Raw genomic sequence first — 22,323 nt, forward strand, 5'->3', positions numbered from 1 at the left:
CATTCACACTCTCTCGCTCTCTCAAAAGTAAATATTAAAAAAAAAAAAAAAAAAAGTCGGGGCACCTGGGTGGCTCAGTTGGTTAAGTGTCCGACTTTGGCTTAGGTCATGATCTCGCGGTTCGTGAGTTCAAGCCCCGCGTCAGGCTCTGCGCTGATGGCTCAGAGCCTGGAGCCTGTTTCAGATTCTGTGTCTCCCTCTCTCTCTGACCCTCCCCCGTTCATGCTCTGTCTCTCTCTGTCTCAAAAATAAATAAACGTTAAAAAAAAAAAAAAAGTCCCTTTTCTGTACTACCACAGCTCCAGGACCTATATCCACTACAGAAGAGACCACATGTGGTCTCCCCAACCGAACTGTGAGCTACTCAAGGGCAAGACCCGCTTTTTTTCAGCTCTGCACATCAGCACTCAGCACGTGGCATTGTGCACTTAGGAAACTCTGTTGACTTGGGGCGCCTGGGTGGCTCAGTCAGTTGAGCGTCTGACTGCGGCTCAGGTCATGATCTCACTGTTCGTGGGTTCGAGCCCCGCATTGGGCTCTGTGCTGACAGCTCAGAGCCTGGAGCCTGTTTCGGATTCTGTGTCTCCCTCTCTCTCTGCCCCGCCCTCCCTCGCTTGCGTTATCTCTCTCTGTCTCAAAAATAAATAAACATTAAAAAAAAATTTTTTTAAGAAACTCTGCTGACTGAAGGAGCAGGAAAATGATACAACTGTGTTAGGGGCCCACACTACTGCCCCCACCTGTGTCCAATTACTGTTGCTGCACCTGCTCCCCCATCCTCCCTCCGATCATTTTACTTCCTACTTCTCTAAGGAGATAGAAACAGGAAGACAACTCCCACACACACACCACATCTACCAATTACCTGCAATTCTGTCCATACACTCTACCTTCCCTCCTGTGCTCACAGAGGGACTGTCCTTGCTCCTAAGGCCAACCCACCCACGTGGGCCTCACTCCAATTGTCCTGCTCTCTTCCATCTGCATTATTCCCTTCCTAGTGAAGCATTCCCACCAGCGCACAAATCTCTGCAATACCTCACAGCTTCAATTTAAAAACGGGAAAATCTCCTGAAATCCCATGTCAGCCTCCAGCTATCATTTCGTTTATCTGCTTCCCTTTGTAACTGAACTCTTTGAAAGAGTGGAATATATGCACAACCTTAATGCCTCTCCTCCTATTCTCTCTTGATCCTACCCTGATCAGGCTTTCATGCCCACCATCCCTGGGAAACAGGTCTTATCCAGATCACCAAGGACCTCTGTAATCCTCAGTCCTCATCCTGACCATAAGCAGATTTTGACGTGGTTGCTCACTCCATCCTTCTTCAAACACTCCTTCATGTCTTGCCCCAGGCAGAAATTCTACTGGGCAATCCACCACCACCAAGTTACTACTGCAGCCCAGCGGCTGCCTCCACGTACCCAGAAAGGTCGATCTGTGACACGGTACCCTGTCCACTTACCAGAGCCCAGCAGCTGAGTGTGCACAGTCTCATGGAAAATGATAACAGCAGGGCCCAGGGTGGACAAAGGGACATCCAGGCCACAGCGGGCAGTGGTAGCCTTGAGCTCCTTGGTGAAGTGTTTGAGATAAGCTTCAGAGGCATCCCCAAGGAACTTGAAGAGGTCATTATGCAGCCGGTCTGCATGAGTTCGATAGATGACGAGGTCTGAGATGGCCAGGACCTTAAGCAGCAGTCGTGTTCTCTGGCTGAGATTCACCGTAGCCCCCAAGAGCCCTTCTGTGTCTATCACTGCTACTTTGTGGACTGGGTCATAGGCTGCCCACACTCCCACGGTGCAGGACTCCTGGGCAGGGGACGTTTTGAAGACTTCGCGACCATAAAAGAAAGTATGGTTGAGAGTATGAGACTTTCCATCACCAGTATTTCCAAAAATAGAAACCACCTTCAGATGCTGATCAGGTTTGCAGTCCAATTTCCTAATAAAGTCTTCTTCATTCGTTACCTTCAAAAAAAAAAAAAAAAAGGAATATAAAATGCATACTAGTTAGAAAATCTGCAAGAACAACTGCTTCTCAAAGTCAAGGTCCTTGAACGGACTGCCCAGGTGGCAAGGGAAAAAAAGCCCCAGGATGACAGCCTCCCACCCAGCCTAACCCGCAGAAAACAGCTAAGAACTTTCAAACCCTCAGGCAGTACAATTTAATGCTCGTGAAGAAGCTACAACTATAAAACTCTCAGAAGACATAGGAGCAAATCTTTGTGACCCTGGATTAGGCACTGGTTTCTTAGATATGACATTTAAAACTGTATTCTGCAAGGATACCATCAAGACAGTGAAAAGAAAGCCCAAAGAATGGGAAAAAGCATTTGCAAATCATTTCTCTAATAAAGGACAAGTATTCCAGAATATTTAAAGAACTCCTGGGGTGCGTGGGTGGTTCAGTCAGTTAAGTGTCTGACTCCTGGTTTTGGCTCAGATCATGATCTTAACAGTTATTGGGATCAAGCCCCGCGTCTGGCTCTGAGCTCTCCCTCTCTCTCTGCTCCTCCTCCACTCGCACTTTCGCTCTCAAAATAAATAAATGAGCTTTAAAAAAAAATAACAACACAGGGGCGCTTGGGTGGCTTAGTGGGTTAAGCATCTGACTTCAGCTCAGGTCATGATCTCAGTCTGTGGGTTCGAGCCCTGGCTGAGCTGTCAACACAGAGCCTGGAGCCTGCTTTGGATTGTCTCCCTCTCTCTCTGGCCCTCCCCGGCTTGTGCTCTGTCTCTCTGTCTCTCTCTCAAAACATAAACACTAAGGGGCGCCTGGGTGGCGCAGTCGGTTGGGCGTCCGACTTCGGCCAGGTCACGATCTCGCGGTCCGTGAGTTCGAGCCCCCCGTCGGGCTCTGGGCTGATGGCTCAGAGCCTGGAGCCTGTTTCCGATTCTGTGTCTCCCTCTCTCTCTGCCCCTCGCCCGTTCATGCTCTGTATCTCTCTGTCCCAAAAATGAATAAACGTTGTAAAAAAAAAATTTTTTTTAAATAAAAAAAAAAAACATAAACACTAAAAAAAAGATTAAAAAATAAACAAACAAACAAATGAATAACACAAATCTTCACGTACTTATTAGGGGTGCCTGGCTGGCTCAGTCGGTGAGCATATGCAACTCAATCTCGGGGTCGTGAGCTCAAGCCCCATGTTGGGGGTTGAGAGCACTTTAAAAAAAACACAATGACAACACTGGTGGGAATATGGAGGAACTGCACTGCTTGTGCACTCACTGCTGGTAAGAATGTAAAATGGCACAGCCACTCTGGAAAACAGCATGGCAGTTTCTCAAAAAGTCAAACACGGAGTTACCATACATATCAGTAATTCCACTCCTGGGTATGTATCCAAGAGAACCGAAAACATATGTCCACGCCAACCTGAACATTGAATGTTCGTGGCAGCAGCAAGATTCCTAAGAGCCAAAAGGTGGAAACAACCCTCATGTCCATCAACCGATGAGTGGATAAACAAAATGTGGTGCATCCATAAGATGGAGTATTATTATTCAACCATGAAAAGGAATGAAGTACTGACGCACGCTACAACATGGCCGAACCTTGAAAACATCCTGCTAAGTGAAAGAAGCCAGACACAAAAATACTACATATTCTATGATTCCGTTCATATGAAATATCCATGATGGGCAGATTCATAATAACAGAAAGTATATTACTGGTTGCCAATGGCTGGGGTAAGGAAGGACTAGGGAATGACTGCTAATGGGTATAGGGTTTCTATTTGAGTGATAAAAATGTTCTGGAATTAGTGTTAAGGATTGCACAACTTTATAAATGCACTAAAACACTGAACTATATACTTTAAAAGGGTAAAATAGGGGCGCCTGGGTGGCTCAGTCAGTTAAAGTGTTGACTTCGGCTCAGGTCATGATCTCACAGTTCGTGGGCTCAAGCCCCGCGTCAGGTTCCATGCTGACAGCTCAGAGCCTGGAGCCTGCCTCGGATTCTGTGTCTCCCTCTCTCTCTGCCCCTCCCCCACTTGTGCTCTGTCTCTCAGAAACAAATAAATGTTAAAAAAAATTTTTTTGAATAAATAAATAAAAGGGTCAAATATACGGTCATATGAACTACATCTCAGTAAAGCTGTTTTGTTTTTTTTTTTTAAGTATTGGTTAAAATTCACCCATCCCATAATTCCTCTGTTCACAGTTTAAAGAACATTGTCATTCTTTAAGAAGTCAGGACAGGAGAGAGGCACCTGGGTGGCTCAGTCGGTTAACTGTCCGACTTCAGCTCAGGTCATGATCTCACAGTTCGTGGGTTCAAGCCCCATGTCAGGTTCTGGGCTGACAGCTCAGAGCCTGGAGCCTGCTTCAGATTCTGTGTCTCCCTCTCTCTCTCCTGCTCAATGCTCTGTCTCTGTCTCTCAAAAATAAATAAATGTTAAAAAAAAAAAAAAAAAAAAGTCAGGGCAGGAGAGAAGAGACCCAGTGCCAGTGAGATCCCAGACTGGACCCCCAGAAAGATGGGATTCCTACTCTCAGAATACAGACTCCCAGTGCCAAAGTTCCTAATCTAAATAAGCCATGTTCTGCTCCAGCAAGGAGTGATAAACCTTTACACCCAGTATCCTTTAGCCATAAGAGAAAACACACCTTCCTGATTCTTAAGAGTCTGCTGGTTTGACAAAGAGCAATTAGAGAAATATATTCAGGCCATGGGTGTGATAATATGAGCCCTCATTTCCCATAACCTCATCAAGACAGTAAACTACTCATGATCCTATTAATAACATCACTATTGTTACGTTATTAATAGCCTTAACGTTAATGGCAATGCTAATAATTTACTGAATGCCTACTACAATGACAGTGCCCTTAACTAGATCCATGAGGGCAGAACCATATCTATCCTATGTTTTCATCCCTAGTGTTTGGGATACAACCTGGAACATAGGAGAGGCTCAATATCTAGCTACTGAATGAATAAATGAATGAATGAATGTCATGTATGTTGCTAGGTACCTTAATCACTTTTCTCCACCCTATATCCTCCATAGGGCTTAACACACAGCAACATTCGATACACCTGGTGATGGGCTCACTGACCTCCCAGACAACTGGGAGGAACAAAAAGTTACATGGAACAGCCCGTTTGGGACTGGGGTCACTCACTGGTTCCAAATTGCTAGGTCAGCCACAAGAGAAAGAGACAACAAAAGCTCCATAAAGCTCTACTGGCAAAGAGTCAGGTAAGGTCGGAGCGGTTGGCTCGAGAGCCAGCACCTTCCAAACAGTCCTGGGGAAGAAGACTAGGCCTAGGGATTTCCTCCCCGGAAAGTCTACTCTGTTGTGACTCTGTTAGCCCACAGAACAATGGTTCTCTGCGATACATAGGGTGGGCACCTGAAAAGGGGGCACGTGGGAGCCTTTAAGTACACAATTAAGTGCCTCAGGATTTATGTTAGTATCCACCAAGTGATATACATAATATATATAAACAAACAACACATTTGGGATGAAAATAAAGCACTCCCTGTCAGCACGAGGGGGTATGATTTTGACACCCAGTGTCTTAGGGAATGTTAAACACACACGTTCCTGTGTTAGGCCTATGCATCTGAGTTCAATGCAAAGAATTCCAGGAGCTCAAAGCCCTAGGCTGGTTTCTCTACTGACAAGCCTTGGATAATCATTTAACATGGACTGATTGTGGGGTTGTTGTTTTTTTCCACATGTAAAGGGAGGACATAGTCATCTTTGCCCTCCCAGACTGGGTAGTGGTTGCTAGTCAAATAAATAGGTAAAGTGAGAAAATGGCTCGTAAACTGAAACCATAGTTCATTTTTCCTTCTTCTGCCGTCCATGTTATTTCGCTCCCTGTTCTACTACTCAAATCATCCTAATCTGTGGCCGGTTTCCCCCTGAGCTAGAAAGGAGAGAACAGCCTAGACAGCAGCAAGACTGATTTTCAGTCAGGGGGGGAAACGGTAAAGAAAAGATAAGAAGATTCCCTTTCATGACGGAAGGAAGGGGCCAGAAGGGAACAAGGCGCTTGCTCTACTCGTTCTGCCAGTTTGCAATCAATGACCCCACTCTGCTCCACTCCTGGAGTGAAAGAAGCGGCCTGCCTCCCAGCGAGCCATGCCAGAGCCGGCCACCCCGCCCAGCTCCACATGTCTGCAATGCTCCTCGGCCCTTACACAACAGCAAGAGCACTGCACCAAAGCTTCCCCTCCCCAACTTCTGCCTTCTGCTCTTCCCCGGAGCTCTTGGACAGAAACTCCCAAATTCCACTCCTGGCTTTGCGGCTGAGTGGCCTTGGAAAAGCTACTTCGCTACCAAGGCCTCAGGGAAAGGAGATACTAACACTCCATACCCACCAGGGATACTGAGAGGGCTAAGGGAGATAAAGCAGGTAAAGGGCGCAGCACATTGCCTGGCACACGGTAAGCACTCGATACATATTACCCATGATTATTTCAAGACCAGTTCATTGTGAAAACATCCAGGGACACAGCAGTGGCAACTAGGCTTGCACTAGCTTGTTGCCCAGTTGTTCATTCAGAGACTAAATCAGCAATGTGGTGAGATCTAAACGGAGTCTACGTAAAAATGAAACATCTCCGGGCCCCTGCCTGGCTCAGTCAGTAGTAGAGAATGAGACTCTCAATCTCATGGTTGTAGGTTCAAGCCTCACACTGGTGTAGAGATTACTTTAAAAATAAATAAACAGGGGGGCCTGGGTGACTCAGTCGGTTAAGCTTCTGACTTCGGCTCCAGTCATGATCTCCTGGTTTGTGGGTTCGAGCCCCGCGTCAGGCTCTGTGCTGACAGCTCAGAGCCTGGAGCCTGCTTTGGATTCTGTGTCTCCCTCTCTCTCTGCTCCTCCCCCACTTGTGCTCTGTCTCTCTTTCAAAAATAAATAATAAACATTAAAAAAAATTTTTAATAAATAAAATCTTGAAGGAAGGAAGGAAGGAAGCTCCCTGACTCCTTTCCTCTCCCTCTCATCAAAACAACATATTAGTAATACTGGCTCTTAGTATTTACTTTTAGTAAAGTGATTATCTAACATCATCAGTTCTTAAGAAACCAAAGAGTATACCTCTCTCTCACTCACAAAGCTTTTCGCTCTGTATAGGGTTCCAAACAGTTTCTAAAATGAAACATAACAATAACTCAGTGATCTCCACTGTTCCAGTTTAGAATTTAGAGCAGTTTATGATAGTGAAAAGTGTCCAGCAGTCACCCTCTGTCCCAAGCAGGCAGTGAGAATGATGACAATCTCCGTCAAGAAATTTCTGCTTAGCCCCTAGAGAATCATTCTAGGAAGAATAACCACATAAGCTTTGTTCTGAGGGAAAACAGCTTTGTCCCCTGCAAAGGGAAAAGCAAGAGATAGAGAAGCAACTGAAAGAGCCTGGAAGGAGGAAAGTTCAACAGAGCACAGAAGTGAAATCCCAAAGGCATCAGAAAAAAACTCTAGAGGAAAGTAGCTAAGCACTGAGGTCCTTTCAGTTCTGGCCTTAAGAGAAAAAAAGGAAAAAAAAAAAAAAAAAAAAATCTGTGCCAACTAAAATCATACAGTCCTTTAAATTTTTATAAAGGTGTCCCCTGTGGCTGAGAGCAAAACCCAGCTCCCTCCCCAGAGTCACAGAAAGAGCTAAGAGAAGGCTGGTTGTGCCTACCAACCCTTCACAACCCAATGCTTACAACAGATCCCACCCCTGAACCAACAAAGATGATTTTATGCCTCCCCACTGAGATTCTAAAACTAGCCTCGGTCCATAGTTCCTGCCAAAGGGAACTTCCTACTAATTACTTCTACGTGTTGGTCTCTGATTTATCTTACTTTTCATCCCATTTTTAGCTGGGTTCAGAGGAAGAGACAGAACCCAAAGAAACCAAACCAGATTGTCACTCTTACCAGAACTGAGACCGCTATCCCAAAAGGAAACTAGAACTTTTTTCAACAAACGAGAGCAACATACATTATCAAGCTTCATCTAGTGCCTGGCACTAACCTGATGACGTTAGATATACAGCACAGGTATACAACTTGGGTAACATCTTCCTTCTCCTGGGGAGGTAAAGGAGAAGTGGAAAGCGAGGGAACTCTTCCTAGAAAAATCCAGAGACACTTTCATCATGTTGAAAAGAGCCTCCAGGTCGTGATTTAAGTCAATGATCTAATTTTCACATAAGATTTTACCTAAACAATGTCAAACAGACCAGCAGCTGATCTATTTTTACAACCCAAATGACAAGGATGTTCCATTCCAGTAATAAACTCCTATGCCAGAAAATTCTAGTAAACCTGTCTCTCCAACCTTGCAAGTCTAGAAAGTTTCCTTTCATTGTATTCTGAAAGGAGTGTGTAACTTTGTGTTTATCCATGTATGTGTCCATAGGGTTTCATAAAAAACTCAATTGTTTCTCAATCAAACGTTTTCTTAAGACCACTGAAGTCATGAGATTGGCCTCACAAACACACTGAGCACATTTGGTAAGGGCAAAGATCACTTTCTTCCACTCCAGTGTCCCCAAAGCATTCCATTACTTGAGAGGTCAGGAATTCTCCCCCCTTGTCTTAGAACTACCAGAAGTACTTCTGACCCACAGCCTCCCGGACTCTGCCTGCAGCTCCCCTCCTACTCCAGCAAGAAAGAGAATGTTTGTATGCAGAAATGATCCACAAAGTGAATTCTTTAAAGAGGGTCATTTTTAGCTCCATGATCAGTTGGTTTCTTTGACCTCCACCCAACTCACTCTGTTCAGCTATCCTTCTATATCTGAACAAAAAGCTTTCCAAAACAAAGCTGAATTCTGAGGACAGACAGGAAATACCGAGTCATCCTCAAGACCCACATCACCCTAAGAGGATCTTTCAAGGAACTTCCAGATGGCATACACAGCCCCCCTCTTAAGTGGCACGGCATACCCGTATTTGGCCAGCTATGAAACAGACATAAGCTCCGACAAAGGCTCTGGGACTTAGCAATAAAAGCGCCAGGCCAGAAAGAAGACAAGAGAGCTAGGTCCACCTCTACTTGGATTAGATCATGGGCAATTTCACTCACTCAACTCTTCTCTTGCTCAAAGCCTCCTCCATTCCCCACCCATCATCTCTTTTAACATTTTTCCATTCTTCCTGGTTCTGAACTTCCCAACTATAAGGTACCATGCTGGCCAGGGTCTGATCTGTGTTGTTCACCACTGTAGCCCTAGCCCAGGGTCTGATACATAATAGGGAATCAACATATATTTGATAAATGAGTGAATATCTAAATGCTACATTCTCTCCGGGAATAGTTTTACCGTTAAGGATTCAACCAACCTACTTATACACCACTTGCTGATTTTTTCTTTCTAACTGAAATTTTTTTTTTAATTTTTTTAATGATTTATTTATTTTTGAGAGAAAGAGAGAGTGAGCAAGCGGGGAAGGGGAAGAAACAGAGAGAGGGAGACAGAGAATCTGAAGCAGGCTCCGAGCAGTCAGCACAGAGCCCGACGCGGGGCTCAAACTCTCAAACCCAGAAATCATGACCTGAGCCGATGTCGGAGGCTTAACCGGCTAAGCCACCCAGGAGCCCCTCCGCTTGCTGATTTTTTTTTCTTTTAACGTTTTTTATTTATTTTTGAGACACAGAGAGACAGAGCATGAACAGGGGAGGGGCAGAGAGAGAGGGAGACACAGAATCGGAAGCAGGCTCCAGGCTCTGAGCCATCAGCCCAGAGCCCGACACGGGGCTGCAGACCACGAGATTGTGACCTGAGTTGAAGTCGGACGCTTAACCGACCGAGCCACCCAGGCGCCCCATCCACTTGCTGATTTTAGAATAACCTTAAAGAATTTAACTTCCCTGGGCCTCGGTTTTCTCACCTGTAAAATGGGGTTAACAACACAATCTACTTCAAAAATTGCTGTGAGGATTAAATGAGATAATTGCACATCAAGCACTTTGGACATTGGAATCATGCAGTAAATGCCAGAAAAGGGTTGGCTGCCATATTGCTGTATTTATACTGGTTTGCTTCTAGGCCACAGTCATTACCACCACCACAGAATTTCATTCCATTATCCCAAGTAAAAACCCTTCCATGGGAAGGTTTCCAATACACAGCTCATTAAAAAATTAGAGATACTGGAAGAAGATGCTTACTCAATATTTACTGTTCCCTCCCTCAAAAGGATGTATCTTTTCAATTAAAAAAAAAAAAAAAAGCTGTTCTGAGGTTGAATACATACATTATGCAGAAGAGGGCATAACGTTTTCAAAAGAACGACATGCCATGATTCCAAGAATTATTACTATACCATAGACTCCCTAAAAATGTTCTTCTCATCCCTTATGTCAAAAATCTTAATAGATGACACTGGCATTCAAGGCGATCTTTGGTGTCTGAGGTGGAGACCGAAAGGGCCTGCTCTTTTTTTTTTTAATTTTTTTACTGTTGATTTATTTTTGACAAAGAGAGAGAGAGACAGAACATGAGTGGGGGAAGGGGAGAGAGAGAGGGAAACACAGAATCTGAATCAGGCTCCAGGATCCAAGCTGTCAGCACAGAGCCTGACGCAGGGCTTGAACTCACAGACAGCAAATCCATGATCTGAGCTGAAGTCGGATGTTCAACCAACTGAGCCACCCAGGCGCCCCACGAAAGGGGCTGCTTTCTATGCCATATCGAATGTGACAGTGGAGCCCTGGTGAAGTAACAACATGGCATATAACTACTTAAAGTCAACAAAGTAACCCCCCCAGCAGTATTCCCCTCCTCTGAATTTCCATAACATCCTCTCTATACCACTCAGACTTCATCCATCTTATTTCCACGTATTTGTCTTCTGTTACCACTGGAATGTCCTCTCCCCAAGGGCAAGCTCAGTATCTGAGTGCTGCTTGCAATTATCCTCAGTGGTCAGCACACAGTAGGCACTCATTAAATGTTCACTGAATTAATGATTAAATTGATTTATTCTCATTAATGCATTTCATTCATTCAACAGATATTGAGTACCTACGATATGCCAAACATTGGTTTAGATGCTGATGAACAGAAGAGGCAAAAATCACTGCCCAATGAAAATGGTTTTGTTTTGTCTTTTAATGTTACAAAAGTGACTGTGGTGCTGATTATACATATACATGAATGTACTAAAAGCCAAGGAACTGTATACTTTCTTTTTTTTTTTTTAATTTTGAGAGAAAGGGAATGTACACACAGGCTGGGGAGGGGCAGAGAGAGAGAGAATCCCAAGCAGGCTCCACACTGTTAGCACACAGCCAGATGCAGGGCTCGAACCCACAGACCGTGATATTCTGACCTGATGAAGTCAGATGCTTAACCAACTGAGCCACCCAGGTGCCCCTGAACTGTATACTTTAAATTTTTTTTTTTAATGTTTATTTTTTTGAGAGAGAGAAAGACAGAGTGTGAGTAGGGGAGGGGCAGAGAGAAAGGGAAACACAGAATCCGAAGCAGGCTCCAGGCTCTGAGCTGTCAGCACAGAGCCCGACGTGGGGCTCGAACCCACGAACCATGAGATCATGACCTGAGCCAAAGTTGGACGCTTAACCGACTGAGCCACTCAGGTGCCCCTGAACTATATACTTTAAATGGGTGAATTGTACAGTATGTGAATCATATCCCAATAAAATTGTTGTTTAAACAAGTAAATCCAACATTGAAAAGAATTGAGATACTAGTGGACTTCTTTTATTGCAAAATTAAGATAAAATTCTATACTTTTCTGTAGTTCTGTATTCAGTATTTTAACATGCAGAATCTGTTGTTTTTATAATTGGAAAATTTAAAAAAATTAAATTAAAATTTAAAATTAAAAAAAAAATCACTACCCTCTGCTATGGACTGTTCAACAGGTAAAGGGTTTTCATTTGGGATGACGAAAATTTTTTAGAACTAGACAGAGTAGGGGCTCCTGGGTAGCTCAATCAGTTGAGCATCTGACTTCAGCTCAGATCACGATCTCTCAGTTTGTGGGTTCAGGCCTGGCATCGGGCTCTGTGCTGACAGCTCAAAGCCTAGAGCCTTCTTCGGATTCTGTGTCTCCCTCTCTCTCTCTCTGCACCTTCCCCACTCGCACTCTTTCTCTCTCTCTCTCTCTCTCTCTCTCTCTCTCTCTCAAAAATAAATAAATAAACATTAAAAAAAAAAAAAACTAGACAGAGTAGGGGATGCACAAAACTTAACTGTTCACTTCTCCATGGTTAATTTTGTGTGATGTGAATTACATCTCAATAAAAATAAATAAATGCCCTCATGGAGCTTACACTCTAATGGGGAGAGGACCATATTCAAACAATTAAAATATACAGCACACACACCAAAAAACAAGTCATTGGATTAACGAACTGTGGTGAATCCATGCAATGGAACACTACTCAGCAATAAAAAGAAAAGAACTGAGACAGGCAAGATGAATGACCCTCCCTCCACAACATTACGGTGAGTGAATGAGCCAGCACAAAACAGCACTGCATGATTCTATTCATAAGAAACTCTAGAAAAACCAAATCTAAAGTGATAGAGAACAGATCAGTGACTGCTGGAGAACCATCGTGGCAGATGGAAATGTTCTGTATCTCGGTGGTGGTGGCAGTGGTGGTGGTGGTGGTGGTGGTTATACACGTGCACGTGCATTTGTCAAAACTCATAAAAACGTACACTTAAAATGTGTATATTACATCATACGTAAACTATATCACAATAGGGCTGATTTTTTTTGAAGTTTATTTATTAAAAAAAAATTTTTTTTTTTACATGTATTTGTTTTTGAGAGACAGAGAGAGACAGAGCTTGAGCAGGGGAGAGGCAGAGAGAGACGGAGACACAGAATCGGAAGCAGGCTCCAGGCTCCGAGCTGTCAGCACAAAGCCCGACGCGAGGCTCAAACCCACAAACCGTGAGATCATGACCTGAGCCGAAGTCAGAGACACTTAATCGAATGAGCCACCCAGGTGCCCCTAGAGCTGATTTTTTAAAGTATACATTATGTCAAATGGTGGAAAGTGGTATGAAAAGAAATCAGGAGACACTAACAGTACAAGGCCAGGGCAGGAGTTGCTCTTTGAAATACGGTGTTTAAAGAAGTTGCACTGTGAAGCAAAACCTCTTTAGGTCAATCCTTTTAAAAACAATGTAATGAACACAATTTTCTGTGGTAACAAAAGGAAGAGAAATGTCACGAACAATCCAAAACAGTACATAAGCCTAAAATCATTTCTATTTAGTTCTAGAAAGAAACTTTTCTCCCCTGGCAATAGCAGATTTAACTTCTTAATTCATGAAGGCAGGTTGGGGGAGTTAGGGAGGAGGAAGGAGAGGAGAGAGGGAGAGAAAGATGAGGGAAGGGAAGAGAGGAGGAACTAATGAGGGGAGGGTGGAAAGGGAGAAAAAGAGAGAAGGAGGAAACAGGGAAGGAAAGAGAAGACAGAGAAGAGACAAAAAGAAAAACCGGCAAGCAGGCTGTCTGCCTGTCCATCTGTCCAACAGTCATAGTCCAGATCTAAATAACAGAGTTGACTGAGAGAGACGTGGGGGAAAAACAATAGTGCACCCTGTGACCTATGATTGCATGGTCACCAGGCATGACAAGAGAGGGTGCAAAAAGAATTATGGGATCCTCAAACAGCCTCTGCTCACAGACAAGTACAAAAGAGAAATAAAAGCTTTCCTGGGAATGAAGATCTCTGTCATCTGCAACCCCCCACACCCGCCCAGTCTCACTTAACCTCTCAATTTTCATTTCAAAACATTTTTCATAGAGATTACTTAAACAAATAAGGCACATAATTGACACTCAATAAATGTTTATGACTGTTGCTGAGTGATACAGATAAAGTGAATTTAGCTCTTTTAAAGAAAAGGCTATGAGAGATTACAGAAAACAGTTTAGCCATTTGGACTGACATTCACCAGGCAGAAAGAACTGAGCTAGAAAGCAGAGGAATTTCTAGAATACTCTATGCTGAAATGCTCAAGATTATGTTGTCTCTTAACTTGAACTTAGGATGTCTGTGTCTATATGTAGGAACCAGGCTCTGTCAGTTTTTTTCAAGCATTCTAATATTTAGAGTCAAATTCTCTGGGAAACACAGTAATAATTCAGTCTCAAATAGAAGGAAATCAAGAAGGGGGAAAAAAAAATTTTTCAAAAGCTACCAGAAAGTAGAATCATCCTCCAGTGAAGTCAAGCCAGAGGTCAGGTGCTTTTGCACACCTACTTCTCTAACCCAAGAATTCCAGCCACCACCAAGCTGACCACAAAAACCAGTCAAAGAAACCCTCTTAACTGCTGGCCAGAAGCCACTGGAAAAATGGGAAAATGAACAAAACAGCGTCCCAGGAAACATCCATGCTCTCCTGCCTCCAAAAGCTCTTCTGTATCCCTTCCCATAGGCCCTCCCAATCCTTCTTGCCTGGAACTTTCTATATCCTTGTTTTCTTTCCCTTCTTCATCAATACATTTAGCAATTCTAACCTCAGAAACAGTCTCAAAGCAGGCACGACCATCCCCCTCCCCAGGAAAGTTCAACCAGCTGTCTGAAGCACTTCCCTGCTACACAATCTCCAGGATAAACTCAGGGATACTACCGCCAGGAGATACAACCACAGGAAAAACATATAAGGTCAACTTAATATGAAATCTGCCTGTTATATTGACCTTGGCTCAAAAAATCAAACGTTTGCCTAATTCCAGAAAAATCAATCACTTCAAGGAAATAACAGACCAGAAGAAACAGATTCACACAAACTGGAGCTAACTTGAAATAGTTAAAGACAGGTTCCCTGAAAAGCTGATTCATAGTGGTTTTGATGGCTTCTGTGGGTCAAATTTTAAAAAGCCCTATACTAAACAAAATAGCCTCCCAAGTTAAATGCTGGGACCCCGTTATAACTGAATGAGTCCAAGACTGAGAAAGCTCAAAAGATGCCAAGCAGAAACAGAAAGCACATCATAGGGGCCCTTTCCTCCTTCTGTTTGTCTGAGTCATCCTCAACCCTGCATTTCCCAGTAATTCTACACAATGCTTTCCCTCTACTACTAAGCAAAGGGGCTTTTACCAAGCAAAAGGGGCTTTTTTCACTTGGGTTTCTGAGAGTAAAGAGCAGTGATGGGGGAGGGAGCCCGTGCTACTCAATTACTGCTTATGATTGTGACAGCTCCTAAGCAGATCTGTTATTTTCTCATATGGCACCCAAGGATTAATATTGTAGCACATATATTCAAGTACCGACCAGAACTTGCCGAAGGGCCAACCAGCCACAGCATCAAAATTAGTCCTTACTTTGTAATGGTTTGGCCATCTGCAGAGCAAAAATGGGGAAGTTCCACAAATTAGATCGATTCCCCTGGCTCATGAACTGGTGGCCAGAATTAAGTCCTCAGGTGTTTCTGCCAGCCTATCTGAAAGCTGACCAAGCCCCAGCAAGGTACCCTATAAACCGGGAAACAGAGGACAGGGCCACAAGGGTCTCTAGCAGATGAAGTCCAAGAAGGAGCACAAAAGTGGGGCAGACCAGCACAGCCAGCTTATGGTCAAGGATTCCCATTACAGTATGAAAACATCCTCTGCTATTTTCCATTCCAGAATCTCACAAGAATAATGTCTCTTTTAGCCAATTAAAAAAAAAAAAAAAAAAAAAAAAAAGCCAAGTCCCAGTATTTTGAGCCACACTATTCTGGGATTGTAAACAAGTGAAGCAGCCAAACAACGTGATGGGTCTTCTTAAAGGAACGGTCTCCGAAGAGAGGAAGTCTACCACTGTGCTGAAGAAGGAATGAAGAGGGCTCACTGTGGCCTTCCACTTCAGAGTGGGTCCAGACTGCGTATCTCTGAGTCAAGGAAACCTGCCCCAGCGAACACTTTCTTAGCTTCTCACTGACCGCTCCTGGGTCACCGGGCTTCCTTATCACCTTGTGTGCTCAGCATGAGGGGACCTAACTTGAAGAGTCTTTGGCACAAAAAGCTCCTTGGCTCTCCTAATGTCCCACTCGGGGGTCAGTCAGCACAAAGGGACAACAAGTGAAATTTCTCATCAGTTTGTTGCTCTACTTTCTTGGAAAGAAGACAGTCACAGGAAGTTTGTAGAAAAGGGACAAAGAAGAGAATGGGGTGGTTATTCACACAGGATGTCTGAATCCCTCACAAGACGCAACAGATAGGAAAATACCATTCTCTTCTTCCACTAAGAACTCCCATTGTTAGAACTTTATTCTTCTAACCTTTGAGTTGTTTGAGAAGGGTGTTGTCTCGAAGTTCAAGAGCTTGGGGATTGATTTGTCAGTGTGAATCGTTTACTTATTATGGACTCTAAATAATGGACCTGAAAGTCCTCTGGTTTTCCTAGTATAGTTCTACTGAGGCCTAGAAAAATCAAGGACAACAACACAGAAGAAAATCTAACCATTTCATGAGAGAGGTTGCAAGTATGCCAAAAGAAAATACTGATTTCAGCTAGATTACTTCTGGGGAGCAAACAGAACCAAGAGAGGGAGGAAAAACTAGTGTATATGTTAAATTTTTGTCCCTGATACGTTTTCCACGTCACCAGAATGCAGATCTCCTATTAGACCAAACCTGCATCCTTTAGATCAGTTTCTCAATTGCAGCACAACTGACATTTTGTACCAGATCACTATTTTGGGGGGGGGGGGGGGGGTGGGGGCAGCTACCCTATGTATTGTAAGATATTTACCAACACCCTGGCCTCTACCCATTAGCCAGTGGCACATGCCCCAATCATGACAACCAAAGATGTCTCTCAACATTACCACATGACTGCAGGGAGAGCAAAATCACTCCCCGTTGAGAACCACTGAGTTAAATAAAACCAAATGACACTAATTTAACTCTTTGTTGTATGAACTGGGTTCTTAAAGTCTTTTAGTTTTAACAAATCAATAAAATCCAGGGTGTGATCTGCACAAACCAAATGCCAAGGAGTCACCACTGAGGGTGGTCATTCCTCACTCTCTACTCTATAACAGCATTCCTGTTTTATATCCAAACTTAGTCCCAAATCCATCAATGTCTTTTTTTTAATACTTACCAGTTTATTAAAGGATATGATAAAAGATACAAATCTACAGCCAGATGGAGAGATGCATTGCGAAAGGTATGGGGAAAACACGAGAAGCTTCCATGCCCCCTCCATACATACAACTCTCCCCAGTGTCCATGTGTTCACCAACCCAGAAGCTCTCATCGTGCCTTTCCATCTCCCCAGTGATTTTGGTGACACCGAATCGAAGCCACCTCTCACCTCATCTTCTGCAGTGGCCTAAGTGGTCTCCCTTCTTTTCCTCTCGCCCCACTACATTCATTACAATCTAGCCTTCACACTGAAGCCACTTCTTGAAAATGTCTATCAGATCATGAGACTTTCTACCAGAAAACAGTCTGGTGCTTCCCAACACACGTTAACAACCACACTTTTTCCTACGGCCTGCAAGGCCCCACGTCGTGTGGAACCCGTTCCCTTACACTCTCTGCCAGCTCCCTCCAGCCACAGGGACATTCTTCCTATACCACAAACATGACATACACCTTCTTTCTGTTCTCATTGCCCTCTGTCCAGAGAGCTATTTCCCCAGGTAGTATTATCCATCAGATCTGTGCTTAAAAGTAACCTCTACAATAAAAGCTTCCCTGACCATCCTGCACAAGTAGCTTCCAAATCACTCTTGCTTAATAATACTACATCTGAGGGGTGCCTGAGTGGCTCAGTAGGTTAAGCATCGGGCTCTTGGTTTCAGAGCAGGCCATGATCTCACAGTTTCATAAGCTCAGGCCCTGCATCAGGCTCTGCTCTGGCAGCACGGAGCCTGCTTGGGATTCTCTGTCTTCTCTCTCTCTGCCCCTCGCCCACTCACGCTACCTCTGCCTCTCTCAAAATAGATAAATAAACTTTAAAAAATAATTAAAATTTATTTATCTATTTTGAGAGAGGCAGCGATAGCATGAGCAGAGGAGGGGTGGCGGGAAGAGACAGAGAGTCCCAAGCAGGCCCTGCACTGTCAGCACAGAGCCTGACATGGGGCTCGATCTCATCAACCGTAAGATCATGCCCTGAGCCGAAATCAAGAGTTGGACAGTTACCCGACTGAGCCACCCAGGCACTCCAATAAATAAAATAATTTAAAGATAATAATATTAATAATACACCTGAGCCATCTTTTATGTGTTTTACATGTGTGAACTCTGCTTTCCCCACTTAAATGGTAAGTCTATGAGAGCATGGACCAAATCTTATTACCCATGCTTCCCTGGAACCTAGAAAGTACCTGGCACATAATATGCGCTTAATAAATGCGAGGAATTAATGAATGCTTTTGGCTAACAGACTAAATGTACCCGTTTAAAAGCCAAAGATGAAGTCTTGCTTGAGACCAAAAGTCAGTCTCTCCTCAAATTTACCACTATAGTACACACCCAAATGACAAGGTAATGCTAGAATTCTCACTCCTACAAGGAACTTTTTCGTTTCGAAAAGGAACCGAATAATACTCAAAGCACAAGCAACAAACCTTAGGGGACTCCAGGCCATAGAATTTGAGGAAACCACACATAAGTTACAGCCTACAAGCTTCTAAAATAATTCCTATGTACTAAACTGAAAATGGCCAAAACCCACAAATGCCAGAAACATAAAATGAAAAACAAAGACGGGGCCTAACTCATAGAATCCTTACCACTGTGAGTAAACAGTTCTTCAATAACACTGTCTTACATTTATATCGGGCTTTGCTTTATTTGCTCCTCATGGCAGCCCTGAGGAATCGGTGAGCTGATGCTACTGGCCATATAAAGCTTCATCAGAAAGCTTCACTGACTTGGTCAGAAACAACAAGAGGGTCAGAGTTAGACCAAGGATTTTAGAGCCAGACGCTTGTGTTTTTGTGTTGTTTTTTTATTTAATTTTTTAAACATTTTATTTATTTTTGAGAGAGAGAGAGTGGGGGCGGGGGGGGGGGGGGCAGGCAGGTAGAGAGAGAGAGGGAGACACAGAATCCGAAGCAGGCTCTAGGCCCTGAGCTGTCAGCACAGAGCCAGACGCGGGGCTCAAACCCACAAACCATAAGATCATGACCTGAGCCGAAGTCAGACACTTAACCAACGGAGCCACCCAGGCACCCCCAGACGCTTGTGTTCAAATCCTCTGCCACTTACTGTAACTCGATCCAGACAAGTTACTTCATCTCTCTGTGCTTCAGTGTCCTCACCTATAAAACCCAATGCTATAGATGAAATGTTTTGTGTCCCCCCCCAAAATTCATGTTGAAATCTAACCCCTAACGTGATGGTATCGGGAGGTGAGGCCTTTGGGAAGTGATTAGGTCATGAAGTGGAGTCCGTATGAGTAAGATTAGTGCCCTTATTAAAGAGATTCTAGAACTCCCTTCTACCATCTGAGGACACAGGGAGAAGATAAGATGGCTGTCTATGAATCAGGAAGCAAGTCGTCACCAGACACCAAATCTACTGCCAGCACCTTGATCTTGGACTTCCCAGACTGCAGAACTGCAAGAAATAAACTTCTGTTGCTTATACACTACCCAATGGTATGTAATATAATGATATATGGTATTTTATCACATAGAGCAGCCCAAACTGACTACAACTTCCTTCATAGGGTGTGGTAGTCTGAAATTGCAGCCCCTCCTCAAAGATATCCACATCCTAATCCCTGAAACCTACGAATGGGTCCATTTATGTGGCAAAAGAACTTTGCAGATGTGACTGAATTAAAAACCTTGAGAGCAAGAAACGACGCTGGATTATCCAAGTGGGTCCAACATAATCAAAGTGTCTTTGTACAAGAAAGGCAAGAGGGCCACAGACCCAGAAGAAGATATGACAACAGAAGCAGAATGACAGAGAGAGGGATTGGAAGATGGTACATTGCTGTCTTTGAAGCCAGATGATGGGGTCATAAGCCAAAGAATACGGGAAGCTTCCTGAAGCTAGAAAGACCAGGAAATACTCCCTAGAGTCCCACAAGAAACACAACTATAGACCCATTTTAGGACTTCTGACCTCCGAACGATAAGAAAATACATTTGTGTTGTTTTTTTTTTTTTAATTTTTTTTTTCAACGTTTATTTATTTTTGGGACAGAGAGAGACAGAGCATGAACGGGGGAGGGGCAGAGAGAGAGGGGGAGACAGACTCGGAAACAGGCTCCAGGCTCCGAGCCATCAGCCCAGAGCCTGACGCGGGGCTCGAACTCCCGGACCGTGAGATCGTGACCTGGCTGAAGTCGGACGCTTAACCGACTGCGCCACCCAGGCGCCCCACATTTGTGTTTTAAGCCACTAAATGTGTGGAAATTTGCTACAGCAGCAATAAGAAACTAATACATAGTTATAAACAGGATTAAATGAGCTCATGCGTGTAAAGTGCTAAGAACGGTTCCTAACAGCGATAGTAAGAGCTCTTTACATTTTAGCTCTTAGGAGTCAAGATCAGAACCCAGAGGACTGCACTGAAGTACTTCAGAGGCTAAAAAAAATGAGGTTAGGAAATTTGGTAATATCTATCTAAATTTAAAAGGCACACGTCATTTGACAAAGAGATTCCATTTCTAAAAAGATTCACAGGGATATTCAACACATCTTTGTTTGTAATTACTCAAATATCCACTAACAGGCTAAAATTATAGAAAATCCACTCAGCAACATAGTAGGCAGCCTTTAAATAATGACCTTATAAAATGTACTGATAAATCTACAAGATGTATCCTCTAATTAAAAAAAAAAAGCTCAAGGACAGAATATTAGGAGAATATTGAGAATATTAGGTTCCATTTCTGTTTAAAAATACAAAGGATACAGGGGCGCCTGGGTGGCTCAGTCAGATTTGAGCATCCGACTTCGGCTCAGGTCATGATCTCATAGTTCATGAGTTCGAGCCCCACGTTGGGCTCTGTGCTGACAGCTCAGAGCCTGGAGCCTGCTTCAGATTCTGTGTCTCCCTCTCTCTCTCTCTGCTCCTCCCCTGCTCACACGCTGTCTCTCTCTCAAAAATAAAGATTAAAAAAAATTTTTAATAAAAATAAAAAGGATATATATATATATATATATATATGTTCATAAGTACATTTTAAAAACTTCTAAAAGGGCATGCATGTAGTTCCCTGTTCACGGTGGTTGTTCCAAGAAAAGAGACTAAGGGGATGGAACAGGAGGGGAAAACTCTTGCCATCACATGCCCTTTTATGTTATTTTAGGTTTTAACTAGGTATGTGCATGATACCCATTTTTAAGAAACTGAAGTTGAGTTGTGACATCACCAACCTATCAGCAAGTATTTATGCACTGCCAATGTGCCCACCATTGTACATGCTACAGGGCATAGGACACAGTCCTGCCCTCCAGGAGTTCACATTCTGGCTGAATTTATAATCTAGATTTGTATTAGACAATCATCCAATTGTTTTGGACATTCACCTAAGAAAACAGAACCACACATTCTCTCAAAGTATTTTTCCACTTGTGACTCAGAGAACAAATCACCACCTAAAAAGAATAAATTCTACATCTAATCCATTAGTCCCAACCAGCGCTGCTTGTGCTTAAGAAACCGTTACTTCTTGGGAAGTGGTCAGAAGGAAGGAAAAGCAGGAGAAATCTTTACAAAAACACAATTACATACTTTATTACACACTGCAAGAAAAAAAAGATGGACAAGTATCTTTGGGTAATTGGATTTGTCTTCTTCATTACATTTTCCTAATTCTCTAATTCTATACTCAGGAACATGTATCAAAGCCACAAAAAGAAAAACAAAATACACACCCTCCTCCCCTCAAAAAATATTCTTTTTTGGTGCCAACACAATAATGACGGTTACTGGTTCATCCTAAGTCTTCCTCTCATCTTAAAAAGCAACGGCAATCCAAAGTATGACTTTCCAAAGGCTGAACTGGTGGCAAAACCAACAAGAATCATCCAAGTCCAAGTGTTCCATTTATAAAATATTTAGTCCAACTGTCACCCAATTAGAGCATAACCATAAATGAAGACATTATTGCTAACAAGGGAGGCAGGATGGGATCTGGGTCACTCTTCCATAACTCCATTAGCTCCTCTCAGCCAATAAAGAAGTCTGTGTTAGCAAAGTATTTAGCTGACAATGGAATCATGATGTAATGCATTTCCATAATCTTACCAAGGAGCAAAAAGACAGAGCTGAAAAATGTTTAGTGGGTAACTGGAAAGTCGTCAAGCAGCAACTCACGTAGGGTCTCCTCCAACCTGGTGACTTGAGGAGTCATCACTGCTCAAAGTATGGAGTCGATGTACCACAAATACCCCATGACGTTGACAGA

The 22,323-nt window shown here is 43.4% G+C and overlaps 1 protein-coding gene across 1 annotated transcript in view; it reads right to left on the bottom strand.

Moving 5' to 3' along the window:
- The window catches only part of ZFYVE1 (zinc finger FYVE-type containing 1), a 53,959-nt gene that overhangs the window by 28,105 nt on the left and 3,531 nt on the right, over positions 1–22,323 (bottom strand). The window contains exon 3 of the mRNA XM_043556518.1: positions 1,467–1,971. Within this exon, the coding sequence (XP_043412453.1) occupies positions 1,467–1,971 (505 nt within the window). The remainder of the gene's footprint in view (positions 1–1,466; positions 1,972–22,323) is intronic.

The sequence above is a fragment of the Prionailurus bengalensis genome, chromosome B3, assembly GCF_016509475.1.
Source record: "Prionailurus bengalensis isolate Pbe53 chromosome B3, Fcat_Pben_1.1_paternal_pri, whole genome shotgun sequence".
Lineage (NCBI taxonomy): Eukaryota > Metazoa > Chordata > Mammalia > Carnivora > Felidae > Prionailurus > Prionailurus bengalensis.